We start from the raw sequence: 20548 nt of genomic DNA, 5'->3' as shown, positions 1-20548 counted from the left end.
TGCCTTATATATGCCAGGGATTCTTATAATTAGCCAATAGGAATAGTGTTAGGTTATCCTAGATCCAGGGAGCTTGAAAGCTGACCTTTGACCTTCTGCTCTGGTTCCGGGTTGCTATTGATTTTTGATCATCCATTTTGGCATGCTGGCGGGTTCTGGGAGTCTGGAAAGTGTTGTATGCGATCTTGCACCTCTGGATGCCTTGTTTCTTATCTCTTGTTTTTATCTCTATTACCAAACAGCATGGTCTGATGATGGGTATTGGCAAGATACCTGAAACGTCACACTATTGTATATATTAGTTTCAGCTATGCTTAATAAAATAGATATTAAAAACTCCACATGGTAAAAGTGTGGTTAATTATATATATTAATAATTCTTAATGGATAACAACGACGTAACATCCTTCCCCCAAGTAAAATTTCTGTACATCATAAAACATAAAACACCATGTACAGTATAAGCAGCTTGTTAGCCCTGTTTTTTTTTTTATTTATTATTATTTTTTTTTTTATTTATTTATTTATTTATTATTTTTTTTTTTTTTGTTTCAACTACCTTATGTAGTTGAAAATAAAAAAACATTCTCCTAGACAATAAGGTAACCTGGGATTACTCTTACTCCAATACAGAACCTTACTTTTACCAATATTGTAATTTAACTGTCACTTTTCAGATAAACAAAATTTATATAGAACTAGTTGAAGCATCATACCTTGGTTAGTATTGTTTTCCACCTTCTCAACCTTTGTATCATCAACAAACTTTGACACCAATCTACTCAAAGAAATAACTATTTGTAAATACTGTATGACATCTCTCATTTAACCGACCTTTTAAATTATGCTACATCCCACCATTGGTTTACTGTAAATTAGGTTGACTTACTTTTACAGTAGTGCCCAATAAGTTGCATCACTACAAAACGCAACCAACTGCAGTAAACCCCCGCTATTCGTGGTATCTGTATTCACGGTCGCTGATTTAATATAAAATGAAACCTAAAAAAATGTGAATTTTAAAGTGCCGTGAACATTTTCTGCCATAAAAAAGCATGGGCGTGGCTAAAATTATCTTTCCCAGTCAAAAGAGCGCTCAATGGGTGGGAGGGGAGAGGGGTGACAAAATCCCGGTGTGGATGTTTCTCGCTAATCCTTGTTCAGTATGTGTTATGCGCTTGTCGGGGAAGGTTTCGTCGTTTGCTTTTAATTTATATGCCTATAAATTGAATAAATTTATCAATTTATAAATTGATATGCTTACAAAAGTGATAATTTTACCGTTTTGCAGCGTAAAACAGACTTTTTCGAGTGTGTTAACGGAAGAAAGTGACTTTATTGTGGACAAGTTCTTTCTAACCTGTAGAAAAATATGGCTACGAATAACAAGGGAAATGTGAAAAGATCAAAGAAGGTGATGACATTAGCGATACTCATCATAGCAAATAAAATTGAGTTATTAGACAAAATTTCTAATGGTGAAAGTGTCTCTCAGTGGCACAACATAAAATCAATGCGTCAACGGTACAATCAATCTAGAAATCAGAAGAAAAAATCCACCGTAGTGTCAGTGAAAATGCACTAATTGCTTCAAAAATTTGCTCTGTAACTCGTGATGTTAAATTAGAAAAAAACGGAAAAGGCTTTAAATCTGTAGATAGAAGACCGAACTCAAAATAAAATTCCATTAAGTTCACTCATCATTCATGAAAAGGCAAAACTCCTTTATCAACACTTTAGCGAAACTGATGATAGCACTGGCGGGATAAGTTTTTTAGCTAGCAAAGGCACTGGTTTGAAAGATTTGTTTGAAATTTCTAATAAATATTACATTTAATATTAAATTGTTTCTTATTTTCATTTCGATGCCATATGCTTGCATTTCACTATGTACTGTCTATTTACATAGACAAAATAGTAATAGTAGTAGTGGCATGTGATGCAAGAAAGCAAGTGTATGAGCTTATGCAGCATCAGCCAAAAAAAAAAAAAAAAAAATCACACCATTCCCTCCAAATGCCTGTCCAGTTCCTCCTTAAATTTATTTAACCTGTCAACTTCCACAACGACAGATGGAAGTTTGTTCCAGCAATTAACCATCTGCTGGCTAAAGGAAAATTTCCGCACATCTATTCTACATCTGTCTTTTCTTAATTTGAATTTATGCCCGCTGAGGTTCGTAATCTGAACAAGTGGAAGGATCCCATCAGAATTCAGCGTGCTCAACCCATTCAAGGCCTTATATACCTCAATCAGATCACCGCGCAGGTGCCTAGTCTCCAGCCACTGCAATTTGCAGAACTTAAGCCTCTCTTGGTAAGAGGATTCCTTCATTCTCCTCACCAATCTTGTTGCCCTTCTCTGTACACGCTCAAGTAAATCTACATCCTTCCTAAAATGAGGCCTCCAGACCTGTACGCGGTACTCAAGGCGTGGCCTGACCATTGCCTTATACAGAGGGACAATCACCTCCTTCTTCCTACTAGCAAAATTCCTATATATCATTGACAAAACCCCATGACCTGCCCTGGCAGCCTGTCTGCATTGCTCAGAAAACTTCATATCTGACTGCACAATTACTCCCAGGTCTTTTTCATTTTCTACCACCTTAAGTGTAGTACCACACAGTTGATACTTTTCTCTCGGGTTACTTCTACCCATATGCAGTACTTTGCATTTGTCTAGGTTAAACTTCAATTGCCGCTTCTTAGCCCATCTGCCCAAATTATCTAGATCCTGTTGCAGTAGCACACTGCCATTACTGTCATTAACAACCCTGCCAACCTTTGTATCATCTGCAAACTTCAACATTAAGCCTGATATACCTTCATCAATATCATTGATAAATATACAAAACAACAGTGGACCTAACACCGAACCCTGTGGGACTCCACTAATAACATTAGTCCACAAAGAGCAGCACCCATTAATTACCACCCTCTGTCTTCTCCCACTCAACCATGCTTTTATCCATTGTAGCAACTTACCCTGAATACCATTCTGCTCCAATTTGTACAATAGTCTTCTATGCAGAACAGTGTCAAAAGTTTCCTGAAATCCAAATATATGATATCAAAATTACTTTTTGCATCCAGTTCCTTTGTAACCACATCATAGTAACCAATCAAATTTGTCAGACACGACTTTCCCTTAACAAACCCATGCTGTGTCTGAATTATTGCTGCAGTCTTGTCTAGATGATCCTGCAATGCATCTTTAATCAGTGACTCTATTATTTTACCCGGAACAGAAGTTAAACTAACTGGTCTGAAATTACTCGTGTCACCCTTCGATCCACATTTGTGAATTGGGGATACATTTGCACATCTCCAGTCCGTGGGAACCTCCCCTGAGTCCAAGGATGCTCTCATAATTATGGCTAAGGGTTTGCTTAGTTGCTTTGCCGCCTCCTTTAATATAACTGGATAGATCCCATCCACCGCAGGCGCTTTTCTTATGTTTAACTTCAACAATTTCTCCTCCACTTTGCTCTCAGTTATTACAAAATCATTAAGTATCCTGCTACAATTTGATAACCTTCTGCCATTTTCAAACCTTAATAATTCCTCATGTGTGAATGTAGATGCAAAATATCCATGTTATAGTTTGATAAGCTTCTGGCATCCATTTCCCTAAAGAATTCCTCATGTGAATGTAGTTGTGAAATACTCATTCATTTTGTTGCTGCCTGTGCAGAATCATCAACATTCGTACCATCCATATTGGACCATTCAGATTCATCCCCTTCCTTTTAGAGTTTATATAAGTAAAGAAATCCTTGCTGCTTTTCTTAGCATCTTTTGCCAAGGATTTCTCATAATCTGCCTTCGCCCGCCTAACCTCCTTTGTGACCTGATTACAAACTAGCTTATATCTGCCATAGGCTTCTGAGCCGCTTGATAATTTGTATGCATCCCATGCATTTTTCTTCTCTGTTACGAGTCTCATTAGTTTATTAGATAACCATTTAGGCCTAAATCTTGAACAATATTTCTTAACAGGTATGAAACGTTTAGTAGCATCCACAATTAATTCCTTGAATGCTTTCCACTTAGAATTTACTGTTGGTAACATCGTCAGTTTATCCCACTGTACAGAATTTAAATACTGTCTCAGACCATCGTAGTCGCCTTTATGGAAGCAAAAACTCTTTCCTTTACCCCTGATGGTAATTAAATCTTTAAGTAAATCCCACATCAGTACACTGTGATCACTGCCACCTAGTGGTTCCTTTATGTGCAAATTCTTAATACATGAATGATCACTGGTGATAACTAGATCAAGAGTATTACTTTCTCTGGTTGCCTCTCGAACATGCTGCTGCAGAAAACATCATTCAATAAATCCACAAAAGTCTGACTAGTGTGTAAGTGACCAACCCACAAGTTCCAGTCAATATCTATGAAGTTAAAATCCCCCATTATAAGACATTCCGATTTACTAGCCCACTCTATTTATCTGTACAATTGTTCATTGTACTCATTCGAGTCATTAGGCGTATAACACACTCCTACTCTAATTTTTGCTTATGTCACACCAAACTGACTCAACAGTGCACTGTTCATCTATATCAACTGGATGCACTTCTTTCGATTTTACGTTTTTCTTAATTAACAGCATAACACCTTCTCCCTTTCTATCCTGTCTATCCTTTATGTAAACATTGTACTTCTCAAATTCCAGTTCAGCATTCCTTATATATGTGTGACACCACGTCTCTGCTATCCCAACAATATCCGCCTTTGATGTCTTGACCAACACTTCAAATTCATCAAATGTATTTACTATACTTGTAGCATTGGTATACATGCTCCTACTCTAACTAGTCTCAATTTTAGACTAGTTTTTCTTATATATTTCATACTTTGGAACAGAACTCCTTTATTACTATGGGAGCCATAACTCAGTATTTGCGGCATTTCTCAGGAACATAACCGCCACGAATAGCGGGGGTTTACTGTATTAAGACATACTGCAGGCCACATGAATGCCCTTCCATCATTACTGTTATTCTGAGTTATTAACTAAAAATAAAAAATAATAATACTGCCAGTAGGCAAAAGATTGTGACACAAGCATGTATGCCTTCTATCAAAGATTCGTACTTTGTTGGTCCATCCCTCAAGATTGTAATTAAAATATTTTGGGGTTGGACCAACAATATGCTAATTTGCCTGTTTGGGGAATTAAATTCTTGATGTAATCATTGCCTTAGTTCATGGTGCCAGGCATGCATAATGGTTTTTTGCAGTGTTATCTTGCTTGATGGCTTCTTTGCAGCAGTTTAAGTCCTGTAAAATGCAGAATTTTTCTATGGGATTTAAATCTAGCCACAATAAGCATTAGATATGTAAGTCTTTCACAAAATTCTTTGGCTAAAGATAAAACTGTACACTGTTTGGTACAAATTAATCATTAACATACTGGAAACCTTTATGAAATGATTATGTAATGTTATACTCACATTATCTGCAATGTGGAAAGGGCAGTCATGCTGGAAAATAGTTTTATTTTTCTTGAAAGTGGTCTCACATAACAAGCACAAGAGTGTCCTTTAAAACTTTTTTGTAGCAATTACATTGAGTACCAGTTAGAAAGTATATTCTGCTCACTCCTGCTTGTTATGCATCCCACACCATCTGGCTCACAGGACACTGTTAATTCAATGCAGTCACGGTGATAAGCTTCACTGGTTCTACATTGAACTTACCAGTTCCCATCCAATTCATAGATTTTAAATTTGGGCCTCAGAGAAGATTACAGATTCCTGCTGCTCAGTTTTCCAATTAATATAGAATAGAATAGAATAGAATCTTTAATTGCAGCAATGATAGACATACAATTAGTCCCGTCACGGCATGGTGGTGCCAGGGGTTAACAAAACATATTTACAAAAGAGATACACATGAGAAAAAAAAAGATAAATCAGATTATTAACAAAGCACAGTTTTACATTTTCAGTTCGACGAGGATACCCTTCCTGTATTTTTTATTATTGACCACTTCTTGGAGGTCCCCGTCGATGGCTTGCAGTGAGGGCAGCATTTGCTTTGGCAGGAATCTGTCGGTTATTACTAGCCGGTTACGGTTTGCTAGCAGCTGTGCTGAAGACCGGAGATAAGGGGGAGGAATGTGCCAAGAGCAGTGATCCCAGAAGTTCGGCTCTGTAATTTTACCGGTGGCCATCTTCTCTAACTGAGGTTAGACCCATTTTTTCCTCCTGGATTTAGTCACTGTGGGCTTCTTTTATGAGCTCGATGAACTTTCAGACCACTCGTGAATCTTTTCCAGACAGTTCTTTCACTTGCCTTTACACAAGTATGCTCCTCCCACATGGCTTTTAGGTCTGTGTTTTAAAAGCCTGTCCTAGCTTTAGTACTATCTGCTTCAGCTGTGTTTCAGATTTTGTTTTTAAGAATTCTTGAAAAAAATGGACTGATTACAAACTAACCTTTTTTGGAAATATATTAAATAGAAAAGACCCTCCTCATCAGGAACAATAATTTGACTTTCATCCTCAGAGTTATTATTATTGTTTATTATATTATTTCTCCCTTACTGGGGGTTCCAACCCTTGACGGGTATTGCTACCAAGTACACAAGGTGGTTGTTATGACGTGTTACTGTTAGTCAAGGATCTCTCTCTCTGGCTATCCTACAGGTGTTCAGGATTGTGATCTTCTGGAGTTCCTTGTAGCTATTTTCTTGGAAACCTATTGCTGCTAGGCTGTTATACAGGGTCTTTGGCACCATACTGGTGGTTGACATGATGATCGGGATGGTCGTTACTTGTTGCATTATTATTATTATTCCATGCCATATTTCTAGCTGAATACAAACCAAAATAACAGCATTTGCTGGCAGGCTTATACACAGGATAGTGTAAAAAACAATCTGTTACACAGTCTGCAAGTGATGTGCATTCAGCATGATGTAATAATTATCCTAATATTAAAGAATAATTAATGATGCCTTCAGGTGACTAATATCTTCTTGTATATGTTAAATTATTTCAAATGTATAGGAAGGTACTAATGAAATAATTTTAAGAGGGTAAAAGTAAAAATATTGTGTTATTTCACTTTTCACTATACCACTATATTTAATATAGCTTAACAAAATTAAATTACAGTTTCAGTCGTTGATCTTGTAATTGGCATTTACTTTGTTAAATTATTGTAATAAATTCTAGGTTTGTGTAGTAAATTAATATGGTATCCTGACCATGATTGTAATTTCCAGACAGTAGTAAATCTTAAAGTGACATATGGTGCCTTATATAAATAGTTAGATTTTGTCAAGATAAGTTAAAAATTTGTTTGAATTAAGAAAAAATTACTGAAACAATACGCAAAAGTAAAGTGTATTATTAGTATCTTCATGCCTATAATTTGTTTACATTTTTAGTGACATCTCAGAAGAATTAATGGATCAGTGTCTGCAGTGTTCACCTCCAGACCTGTTAGTAAGAACATCTGGTGAAGTTCGGCTTAGTGATTTTCTTCTTTGGCAGAGTAGTTATTCTATGTTATCTTTTCTGAATGTGTTATGGCCAGAATTCACTATCTGGCATTTGTTTGCTGCAATTATTTTCTACCAGCACAATCTTCATATATTAAAGGTGAATTTTTTTTAGATATTTACGTTTAGTTTTCTTTTAAATATATTTTAAATACTATGAAAGGAAATTACAAAATTTAAACTGATAAAATAAAAAAAAAACAAGGTTATCACAGATAATGTTATCATTTTTGTGAAGTCCCAATCAGATGTATATTACTAATACATAGAAAAAATTATGTTTATGGTAATCAATGCTTCTGTTTTTGTGTGGTTGCCAGTATCATTACTATGTGAAAGAAAGTACTGTATCTGTATTCCTGCCATTCTGACTTTTACAGTAGAGCATTAACCCTTTTCTAATTCTTGATTTTAATACGTTCTTTATTTGTTTTTAATGTTTGTTTAGATTTCCAGAACCATTATGACAGTTTCATTTTTATTGATGACTAATCTGTGTGTAAAAACAAGCACCGCTTTTTTATTATTATAATTGTGCATACCTTCAAGAGAGAGTATCCATATTTTTTAATATTATCTGCCATTTAATAATTTTAATCCAAGAAGAAAAAAGTGACATTGCTCCTTTTTTTGCATTATTTACTTCATTGAGCTTAACTATATGAATTGTTAATATTATTGATGTCAGTTTAGACCAGCTGAGAGTGTCTTAGACAGAGAAATGCCCAGTGTCCAAGTTATAGCTGACAAATATATATTTGATTGCAGTTGCAAAATTTAATTAAGTTGGAATTAGATCTGTTTATTTATTTGTTTTTTTCTCTTTGTGCACATAAGTAAGCCACTATATACTGAAAATATTAACCATGGAAACTCTGTGAAAGGAAAATATTACATGCAATCATATACTAAAACAAATAATGCATAACAAACAACCAAAACAAAATCCCAATTTTCGGGATGTTAGAATGGTTTACTTTGAACATGGAGGCTTTTGTATCTTACACTTTTAACTTAGCTTGGAAAAATAGTATTGAAAACAAGAGATAAAAGCTCCTGAAGTAGGTTTCATGGTTAATCTCTTTGTAAATAGTGACTTATTGTGTATACACAAAAAATAGATTTAATTTCACCTAACCAAAGCAAAATTTTATAACTGTAATCAAACATATATTTTTAAAGCTCTGCCTACCTATGCTGGGCTCTTGCTTGGCTGCTCTAAAGTAATGTAAAAACAAGTCAACAGTTTGCATAAGCACTCTGACTGGCATACATAGTTGTAGCTGTAATTAGCAAGAGTAGTTTGAGTGTTTTGTTATGAAGTTTATAGAATGAGCAGCATTGCTAGAAGAGGCTTACAAGTATTAAACAGCAAATAATATCCCAAAATGTGGATTCTCTCTCTCTCTCTCTCTCTCGAAGGTATATACAATTATGGTAATCAGTGCTTGGGTTTTTCTGTGGTTGTCAGTATCATTACTCTGTGAAAGAAAGTATCTGTACTCCTGCCATACAGCAGCATAAACGATACAGCACTTCTTTTAATGTACAGCTCATATACATTGAGCTGTGTAACTATTAGAGAAGCAAAAAATGAATGTCTGCGATCTTTGTTATGTGTGAGAAATTGAAAATGACTTCACATGCCTCGTTGTGAATTCCTTAAGAAGAATTATTTTATTTATTTAATTTTTTTTAATCCTCCAGTGGGAAAGTTTATTTTTTTCCCTCTGAAGTACATTTATTATCATTTTCTGCAAATTGAGTATGTATGTTCAGATGCTTTAAAATGTGCAGTACCTTTGTATGGGATATTGCTCATTTTGTTTCATTAACAAAGAGTGTTCCCCCCACCCCTTGCAATATAAATAAATTGGATTACACATGCATCTGTAACCCAAGTTACAATTACTTTGATTCTCAATGATTTTGCACATTGTTCTCAAGGAAGTGAGTAAAATTTAAAGGTGCCATATACTATGGCACCTTTAAATTTACCATATACTGCTCATCGTGGACTAATGTTATTAGTGGAGTCCCTCAGGGTTCAGTATTGGGGCCTTTATTGTTTTCTGTATTTATAAATGATATTGATGATGGTATATCAGGCTTAATGTCCAAGTTTGCAGACGATACAAAGGTTGGCAGGGTTGTCAAGGACACTACTGACACTGTGCTGCTGCAACAGGATTTGGAAAGGTTGAGCAGATGGGCTTCGAGGTGGCAAATGAAGTTTAACATTGACAAATGTAAAGTACTACATATGGGAAACAGCAACCCCAGAGCAACGTATCAACTCTGTGGTACTACACTGACAGTGGTAGAGAATGAAAGGGACCTGGGGGTGGTGGTGCAGGCAGATATGAAGTTCTCTGAGCAGTGCAGACGAGCTGCAAGAGTAGCTCATGGTGTATTGTCAATGATATATAGAAATTTTTCTAGCAGGGATAAGGAGGTGATTATTCCCTTGTATAAGGCAATGGTCAGGCCACACCTAGAGTACTGTATACAGGCCTGGAGGCCTCATTTCAGGAAGGATGTAGAGCTGCTGGAACGAGTACAGAGAAGGGCAACTAGATTGGTGAATGGGACAAAGGGGTTCTCTTACGAAGAAAGGCTTAAGTTTTGCAAATTACAGTGTCTGGAAACTAGGCACCAGCGGGGTGATCTGATAGAGGTGTACAAAGCCTTGAATGGTTTGAGCATGCTCAATGCTGATGGGATTCTTCCTCTAGCTCAGAAAAATCACCTGAGAGGGCATAAATTCAAATTGAGGAAAGACAGATGTAGGATAGATGTGCGGAAATTTGCCTTTAGCCAGCGGGTGGTTGGTGGGTGGAACAGACTTCCATCCCTTGTCGTGGAAGTTGATAGCCTAAATAAGTTTAAGGCTCAGCTGGACAGGTATTTCGAACGAACAGAGGGGTGAAGTGGAAGTGGTTATTTTTATTTATTTATGTTACTTTTTTTTTTTTTTTTTTTTTTTTTTTTGGCTGATGCTGCATAAGCTTGCTTTCTTGCATCAAATGCCTCTACTAATGCTAATGCTATGTAACAATGCTAAATGTTCTTTAGAACAATGTTTGTCCATTGGGTTTCAACAGTCTTTTCAAATTATAAAAGCTATTCACAACTTGCTGGACCCAATTGAAACAGAATTCCATTGTGAAGATATTTGAATAATCAGTATTAAAATCATATAAAACTTTATATTGCTGGTCAGGAAATAGTAGTGACTTCAAAATACACTGCATTTTGAGTAATCTGATATTGAAGTAATGAAAATATACTGTATATACGTTCAGTGAAGATATTCATTTATAGCTGCATTATAACTTTATGCATTTGAAAATTGGCTCTGCAACCACTTATCACCATAATAGCAATAATTTTTTTTTAAAAATGATCAAAATTATTTTAAAAAATTTATTACCATTGTGAAGATGGTACCCTATTGTAGTAGTGCCTATAGTATTATAGGCACCACTACAATAAGGTACGGCCCCGAGTGCCAAGCGAGTGATCTAGCGATTTCCAAAGCGATTTTCAAAGAGTATTTTCTATAAAGAAGTAGTTAAAATTTCTAAAGTCTTTTCCTTTCAAAGTTATTTATTTTCTGGCTCTTTATAAATAAAGAAGGAAGCCTCCTACAAGAAAGGAAAAACACCTTTCTTTTGTATATATATAACTAACTCTTGTAACACACTAACCACTAACTTTTTATCGCTTGGTCACTGGTGGCACCGCTCCTGCCTCCACGTGGCGGGGCCGGTAACCTGGGAGAAGGAAGCTCCTCTCCCGGGGCGAAAAGGAGCAACAATGGATTGCGACGAATTTCCACCAATAGAGCCAACAGGCACTCAACATATTGACACCCGTAGAAGGGAACATGATCCTAGTCTCTCGAAAAGAATGAGAACAGATTCTAGCAAACCAGAACCACCAGCTTTTCTGATAATGCATTCATTATCGAATCAACCAGTAAGCAATTTGTCTCCCTTTGTCATTCAAAGATGTCTTGAAAATTCAGCAGGAACACCAAAAATGGTAAAATGACTCCAGTCAGGAGATTTATTAATTGAAACCACGCAGACAAGACACTCTGAACTGTTATTGAAACTAACAACTATAAGCGGAATCCCAATTAAAGTCACGCCGCATAATACACTGAACTCCTCTAAAGGAGTAATAAGTGAGTGGGATCTACTAAACGTCACCGAAGAGGAAATAGTTACGGAATTACAAGAACAAAAAGTAACACAAGCAAGGCGAATCATGATCCGGAAGGACGATAAACTAGTTCCAACACGAAATATCATACTGACCTTCACTACACCAAATTTACCAAACTCAGTAAAAGCAGGCTGCCTCCACTGCCGAGTCTGGGCATACATTCCAAATCCCTTAAGGTGTTTCAAATGCCAAAAATTCGGTCATTCTCAAACAACATGCAGAGGAGAAATTACATGTCCTAATTGTGGTTCGAAAAATCATTCTCAAACAGATTGTACTGCAAAATCTCCAGAGTGCCCAAATTGTAAGAATGATCACCCAGCTTATTCAAAATCATGTGATCTGTGGAAAATGGAAAAAAATATACAGAAGTTTAAGATTGAACACAAAGTATCATATCAAGAAGCAAGAAGACAAGTCAAGGTAACTATGCCAAAACGCAGCTATGCTACTGCTACCCAAAACTGTCAAGCTGTTGCTACCCAAACAGAAGTGTCAATATCACCTAACACATCCATTGCAGAATGGGCACGATCTGTACTTTTGACAGATCAGCCCACTAACAAACCTGTTTCAATCGACGAAGTAAACAATACCCCACTCTCAGTTCCATCTAAAATTACATCAATCGATAAATTACAAAAGAAACCACAAAGGCAACGTGCCTCTGAATTGAAACAACCAAATTCAAGCAGTATGGACAGCGAAGCTGTAAATGCACAAGAAGAAACAGTCCTTGATCTTCATGCAGAAGATGACATGGAGACTGGATGTTCATCTACTGGTATCGATGATGTAGAAGGGAGTACAGAATATGGACGCCCTTTTTTTCCAAGAAGGGATAAGATAAAACATGATCGTCAAAAGCAAACTGCTCCCTCTTACAAGAAACAGACAGAATCATCTTCCCTCTCTAAAACCAAATAATGATGCACATCGTACAATGGAATTGCAGAGGTTTATGCAGTAATACCGATGATATATACGATTTGATCTCACAATATAATCCGGTAGCCATTTGCTTGCAAGAGACTTATTTAAATCTACAGGTAACTTATTCGATTAAACATTTTACAGCCTATAGAAAAGATAGAATTAGTTCAAGCCATGCACATGGTGTAGTTGCAATTCTAGTGAATTGTAAATTTCCAGCAAGAAACATTCCTCTTCAGACCCACTTAGAAGCCGTTGCAGTTCGTGTAGCAATAGGAAAAACAATAACTCTCATCTCATTGTATCTTCCACCTAACAATATCTACACATTGAAAGAATTAGAAGATCTTATAAAACAGATACCATCTCCTTTTTGTCTTCTTGGTGACCTAAATGCACATCACCCGCTATGGGGATCTGCTTACATGGATAATAGAGGGCACTTGCTAGAAAAACTCATAGACCAACTGAACCTAACTTTGCTAAACACTGGTCAAAACACCTACACTCATCTCTCCACGGGATGTATGTCGGCAATCGACTTGTCTATTTGTTCCCCTGAGTTACTTCCTATTATTGATTGGACGGTTTTAAATGATCTGCACAACAGTGATCACTTCCCAATAATATGCAGAATTCAAACAATGCAGACATCTTGCCCCGATCATCGGGTATTATGGAAATTTTCTAAAGCAGATTGGGAAAAGTTTTCTGTCTCCATCTCCTTTGATAGCCAATTGATACAACTAGGGTCCATTGATGATGCCACCGAGCACATTACCAAACAAATACTAGCAGCAGCTTCCAAAGCAATACCAATGTTTTCTGCTTTCAAACACAGAAACCTTAAACACTGGTGGAATGACGCTTGTACTATAGCGAAAAAAGAAAAAAACAAAGCCTGGAATCAGTTCCGTAAGTGTCCAACCACCGACAACCTAATTCAGTTTAAAAGGCTTAAGGCAAAAGCACGGCAAATAAGAAGACAAGCCAAAAAAGAATCATGGATACAGTTTGCCTCTTCTATCACAAAAGACACTAGCAGTAAAATTATTTGGAAAAAAATTCGACAACTAAATGGAAAATTTTTGCCGGTTTCTGCTCCAATTTTTACCAAGAACGGACAAGAAATATCTTCACCACAAGAAATAGCCAACGAGCTTTCAGAGACTTTCTCCAAAACTTCCGCCACTACAGCTTATGATACTTCCTTTCTACAAACTAAAGCCATAGCAGAAAAATATAAGATAAATTTCCAAACTACCCAGTCTCTAGCCTACAATCAACATTTTCGTCTTTTTGAACTCCAAACAGCACTAAACAGATCACCAAATAGCGCTGCCGGAGCTGATGGAATCTATTATGTAATGATGAAACATCTAAACAATATAGCTCTGAAATTGCTAATAACTTTCTTTAATCGGATCTTCCTTGAAGGTACCTATCCCTCCGCCTGGCATCACTCCGTTATTCTAGCCTTTCCCAAACCAGGAAAGGATCAATCACTCACACAAAATTATCGACCAATTTCCCTCACCAGTTGTCTAGGTAAAACTCTAGAAAAGATGATACACAGGCGACTTACCTGGGTTCTTGAAACTCAAAACTTGTTAAAAAACAATCAGTTTGGATTCCGACAAAACAGATCCACTTTAGACCTCATGGTGAAAGCAGAGACTAACATCCGTAATGCTTATGTGAAAAATGAACACCTTGTAATGGTAAGTTTGGACATTGAAAAGGCTTTTGACACAACCTGGAGGTATGGCATACTGCGAGAACTTCATTCCCTGGGATTGCGGGGACATTTACCGAAATTTATTCAAAACTTCCTCCAAAACAGAACCTTTCAGGTTCGTTATCAAACAGTACTTTCTCGTATTTATACTCAAGAAGAAGGTGTCCCACAAGGGTCAATACTTAGTGCTGAACACTATAACCCACAACATTCCCAATACTGTCGAATTATACATGTACGCTGATGATCTCACTCTATCTTGCAGTTCAAAAAATATTCATACTATTGAAAGACAGCTGCAACTCTCCATAAATAAGCTAGAAATATGGACACAGCAGAATGGATATCGTATGTCAGAACAAAAAACTGTTGCAATTCACTTCTGCAAAAAACGCAAGCTGCATCCGGAACCGGAACTACGGCTAAAGAACCACCTGATACCACTCACCAGTAATCTTCGTTTCCTAGGTTTAATGTTGGACACCAAACTTAACTTTGTTTCTCACATAACATATCTCCGAACAGTATGCTTAAAGAAACTAAATATTCTTCGGTCCATTTCTGCCATGAAATGGGGTGCTGATAGATACTCTCTCCTACATCTGTATCGTGCTCTTATCAGGTCCCGATTAGATTATGGAGCTGTTGTCTATGACTCTGCCAGGAAAAGTGCACTAACCAGACTGAACACCATCCAACACAGTGCCCTTCGTACTTCGCTAGGAGCCTTTAGAACATCCCCTGTCCAGAGTCTGTATGTAGAGGCGTATGAACCTCCACTTCACCTTAGAAGGAAAATGCTGCTCCTTAATTATGCAGCCAAAATTCAAAGCCTTCCAGCCCATCCTGTTCGACCATTGCTTCTCAACCCTGATTGGATCACGTTCTACAACAGCAAAGTTACAGAAAATAGACCCACTGGTATTCGATTAAAAGAACTGATACATGCCTGGGACATAAACTTTGACAATATGCTTCAAGAGAATGATGTACCTGATCCACCCTGGTCTGTAACTCTCCCTCACTGTGATAACTATTTTCAGCAATGGGGAAAGAAATCCCTGTCAGATGAAAGTATTAAACAGCTACATAAAGGCCATGCCCTCAACAATGCTCAATGCTGTATAATATATACAGATGGTTCGAAAACAGACTCTTCTGTTGGTGCTGCAGCTGTCTTTTCCTCTTTTACACTTTCTATATCATTACCAGTTGAGTGTAGCAGTTACACTGCAGAATTATATGCAATAAAATTAGCCCTAGAAAATATAAACACTTCCCACAATACTAGCAGTATAATATACACAGATTCCATGAGTGCAGTGTCTGCATTAGACAATAAACTTTCAATATCGCATCCCATTATAAAACAAATTTTTTCCTGCTTAAACCACCTACGAAGTAAGAATCATGCAGTGCTATTTTGCTGGATCCAGGGCACTCTGGTATCACAGGTAACGAGAGAGCAGATCAGGCAGCCAAACAACCAATCAGTGCAACACCATCACATTACCAAGTACCATACGTAGATTATTTGAAGCACATTAAAAAAATCAATACAATCCAGTGGTCTGAAATCTGGAGATCACAAACGAACAACAAATTGCTTGAAATCAAAGAGAAACCAGCACTATGGAAATCTAGCTTAAGGAAAAACAGACAAGAAGAGGTTGTGCTAGCAAGATTACGCATAGGGCATACACATCCAACCCATATATATCTACTCAAGCAGGAGGTCCCACCTCAGTGCACTCATTGTGCTTTACCACTTACAGTCAAGCATATACTCTTAGATTGTAAGCAGTATTCCTATTTCCGAAAAAATTGTTTCCCTTCACTGTCACAACTGAAAGAGCCTCTATCACTTGCCCATATTATTGGAAACAATGCGAATTTAAAAGAACTATTTACCTTTCTTAAGCAGATAAAAATATATGATTTTCTATGATTACAAACTGGAACCAAATTTTATATAAAAACATGTCATAAGAACAGGCACATTTTGGCCCTAGTTGCCCTTGTGCCCAAAAATACCAATACCAATACAATACAATAAGGTACAAGGGTTTAAAAAAATCAATTAAATGTATTCTTTTATGGTTGTATTTTAATCCTTTAAAAATGGAATGCTTGAAACACTCTACCTGACTACTTGCATTATAACGTGAAGTACACCTAGCATAGTGTCAAACCTGCCACTGTTGAAAAAGAGTGGGATACAACATTGCACTTCTGCAGATATTTTGCCTTTTCAAATTATTTTCAACAAACTCCAGATTTTGAATGTAATGGTTATATGTAGATAGTTAATGGGGGAAAAAATCCAGTGACAATAGAAGTTAAAATAGATCAGATTCATTTTTCAACTTCTTCTGTGGAAGGTGAATTTTATTAGATTGCAGTGGCGCCTCTGTAGCCAGGTGGACAGGAGCAGCAGTGCGTAGCACACGCTTCTTTATTAGACCGAGGTTCGAGCCCATGGCCATCAAATATGGAGGATGCAGAAAGGTCAGGGAATGACCACTGCATATCCCCAGAGCAATATGGCCTTAGTTGCTAATGCTCCTAAAAAAAAAAAAACCAAATAACAAATAACATTAGATTGCAGCATTTCAGTATTGTTGCACATCATCCATATTTAGTTCTCATATAATAAATTAACTATCAAAATTATTATGAATCGATGGTTTCAGTTCTCAATTCGGGTTAATAAATGTGTGAAGAAATAATAATAAGGAAAATGATATAAGTTCAATGTTTTAAAATGTTTATTTAGGGGTAGATTTCTTCAATATTCTAATGGTTTGTTATTTGGTTTTTAGGAGCATTAGCAACTAAGGCCATATTGCTCCGGGATATGCGGTGGTCATTCCCTGACCTTTCCGCATCCTCCGTATTTGGTGGTGATGGGCTATTCTAATGGGTGATTATTATTAATCACATCTTTGATAAGCCTCCCTTTTATTTATTTTTTATTATTTTTTAAATTGTTCATTATAAACATTAACATTGGTAAACTGATTTTGGCAAAACTTATTACTTTTCAAAAATGTGTCTGATTGTAACCGTTAACCACAGTCAGACAAGCACCAAGCAAAGATAAATTTGTTTTGTGCTATTGCACAAACACATTTAACATGCAAATATTCCTTGGGGAAAAAAATTTTTTTTACAGAATTTTGTAAATAGTCTTAGATTTTCAATATATTTTTCTAGAAAATCCTATAGATATTTAAACTTTGTGAATGGCAATACTTTTAAGAAAACTCCCACTGAAAATCTTCACTCATCACCAATGTTATGAGTGAGAAATTTCAGTGGATTCTGGTCTTCTTATTATACACAGTACTATATAAATACTCTTACAAAGTTTGACCAGTGAAATAAACAGAATTAAACCCTTAATTTCAGTATTTAGTTTATTCTTTATGCAATGTGTACCAAAATAATTAGTTTTGTCCTCTTTGTGTAAGTTAATATGGAATGGTGTGTCAAAAGACATCAAGGAAATGTTTAGTATAGTACAGATCAAGACAATCTTTGTTTGATATTTTAAAATTGTGTCAGCTGTTAGGAATCAGTTAATTTGTCCACTATGCTATAAAGGTAGAAGATGTTCAGAAAATATATAAACAACTCCATCTCTTCCCATCTGTGCACAACCTGAATTCCACAAGTGATCAATGCTGTTAACAACCAATATTTTGCAAAAATTGTGATGTCTTTTTGCACATCTAGCTAATTAAATTAAGTCGAGAAATGGTTTCTGTAGGAGAATGGTGAAAGGCACTATCTCCTGCTCTGATGGAAATCTGGTGGTTACAATTAGAACTGTTACTGTAATATTACACAGAAGAAGACAAAAATTTGATAATGTTCTTGTTTATACTCCAGCATGACCACCAGGTCGGTGGAGTTTACAATAAATCATCAGTTACAACCATTAATCGTATTTAGTAGTCACTGACTTGAACCCCGGTCCACTCAAAGAGCACATGCTATTGCACTCACACTTCTGACCACTCAGCTACGTCAGGCCTAAAAAATGTTCTTGTTTATACTCCGGTGATCCTCTTTGCAGACAGGCTACACTATTGAAAAAATATATATATATTAAATTTCAAATGATAGGTCTCCACCCCCTCCCCTACATGGCTCCAGGGGAAACTGCTAGTTATAATAAGGTGGAAAGAAAGGATAATATCCTGTGTCAGTGATGATTTGGTATAAGATATGAGTTTTAATGGCATAACAGATGCGTTTTCTATGAACGGAGGGTTAAATCTTCTGTGAAAGTGTAGTGTGCATACATATTTGAGAAAATGGTGACGCCTCTTACCCCATACTATTTCCATAGAGACCACTGGACCTTTCAGCACGATTCAGCTCCTAATCAGGTGTGGTGTGGCACATGACGTGATGATATTTTTATTTCATAAAATTGTCATAATGACTTTTTGGAAGAAATCTGAACCTATTACACTGATATGAATTGGAGCAGTGGTGTATGCTGTGAATGCTATTTTTACTCTGATCAAGTACCTTCATAGATTGAAAGGATGGGTTAACTATATAAATACTTTTACAAAGCAAGGGTATTTATATAGTCAACCCATCCTTTCACATAATATATATATATATATATATATATATATATATATATATATATATTCTTTCACATTTTATATATATATATTACATCAAAGCGTGCATGTTCATAGGTTGATTTATGTGATGCTGTTTAAAAAAATACATCGGATAACCCACTGGAGGTACCCACTAACTCTTCCTGAGAATGGCTAGTTTGGTTTGTTGAAGAAGTCTGTAAGAATTCTTCTAGTCTAACATAATTCGAAGAGGAGTCTCCATAGTGCTGTCATTAATAGTATTTATGGCAAAGTGTGTGTGTGTGTGTGTGTGTGTGTGTGTGTGTGTGTGTGTGTGTGTGTGTGTGTGTGTGTGTGTGTGTGTGTGTTTTTGCACACGCACACACTCAGTGAATTGTGACACCATTATCTGTAATGGACTATGCAAGTAAATATTCTTTCATTTATCTTACATTTTTAAAATTATTTAAATTTAAAAATATATATATATATATATTAAATAATTATACAATTTGCAATTCAGATCCCCCCCCCCAAAGTTTGTTTTAGCAAGATCTAAATATTCATAATTGCTTTCACAAATTTCCCTTTTTATCATGTAACATTTGTTAACATTGTCAATAATTGAGCAATAAAGTTTTATTTAAAACAAATTCTTCCCCAAACAGTTATATTAAGTTAGAACTTATATATAATAAAAATGTTCCCGAGCAGGTATCAATTTGTCAGGTTATTTAGTTATGACTACAGTGACATTGGTAAGGTTGTAGATTGAGATTTTTGTTCCTGCATTGTTAACCTGAGAAGAGGAACATTCCATTACTCTTCCAAAAAAAAAAAATAATAATAATAACTGGAGTATATGCATGCATACACTTGGTATGCATTTGCCCTTCATATTGGTGAAGTAAATTGACATCTAATTTCTTAGACAATTAGATGTGTTCTTTGCTACTGGCTAGAGAAGATAGCATAAGTAGTCTGATTTCAGAGTTTATGATAAAACTTATTCTTTGTCATTTGAATAGTTAATAAACTTTTACTTATTTGATGAAAAATAAGTAAGTCTCAACTTATTTTTTCTTTATAGAGAATAAAAGAAAAGAAAGCTATTCCTGAAGCAAGTTATAGTGAAAAGGATAAAAATTTAAAATGCACAGACTCTGGCAAAAATACAGATAAATACTGTGAAAGTATGGATTTAAACAATCAAGAATGCCAAACACTTAGGATAAAACAATTTTTAAACCATCTTGAGGAGAAGCGGTATAGACATTTACAAGAATTAAGAGACATTGAACTTTAACAAATTTTATTTTTTAAATAAATAATTCAATTTGAAAATAAACTGTTGTGTTGAAATCTGGTGTATTGTTCATGACTGCTTTCACAAATGTTACAGGTTACTGGAAGTAAGACCTTGAATCACTAAAGAGATTCAAACTATAAAAGATTTGTTTGATAATATAAAAATAGATTTTACATTATCTCAAACTAAAGTTTAGAGTTTTCCTGG

The 20548-nt window shown here is 35.9% G+C and overlaps 1 protein-coding gene across 1 annotated transcript in view; it reads left to right on the top strand.

Annotated features, from left to right (window-relative positions):
- LOC150081309 (dehydrodolichyl diphosphate synthase complex subunit DHDDS-like) overlaps nucleotides 1-20338 on the top strand; it is a 131318-nt gene extending 110980 nt beyond the window's left edge. The window contains exons 6-7 of the mRNA XM_090380157.1: nucleotides 7408-7621; nucleotides 20123-20338. Of these exons, the coding sequence (XP_090236283.1) occupies nucleotides 7408-7621; nucleotides 20123-20338 (430 nt within the window). The remainder of the gene's footprint in view (nucleotides 1-7407; nucleotides 7622-20122) is intronic.
- The last annotated feature ends 210 nt before the right edge of the window (nucleotides 20339-20548 follow it).

Source organism: Mastigoproctus giganteus, chromosome 8 (genome assembly GCF_048544385.1).
Source record: "Mastigoproctus giganteus isolate SK-2022 chromosome 8, ASM4854438v1, whole genome shotgun sequence".
NCBI lineage: Eukaryota > Metazoa > Arthropoda > Arachnida > Uropygi > Thelyphonidae > Mastigoproctus > Mastigoproctus giganteus.
Note: the sequence above shows the minus strand (reverse complement) of the source record. Positions and strands in the feature narration are given on the sequence as shown.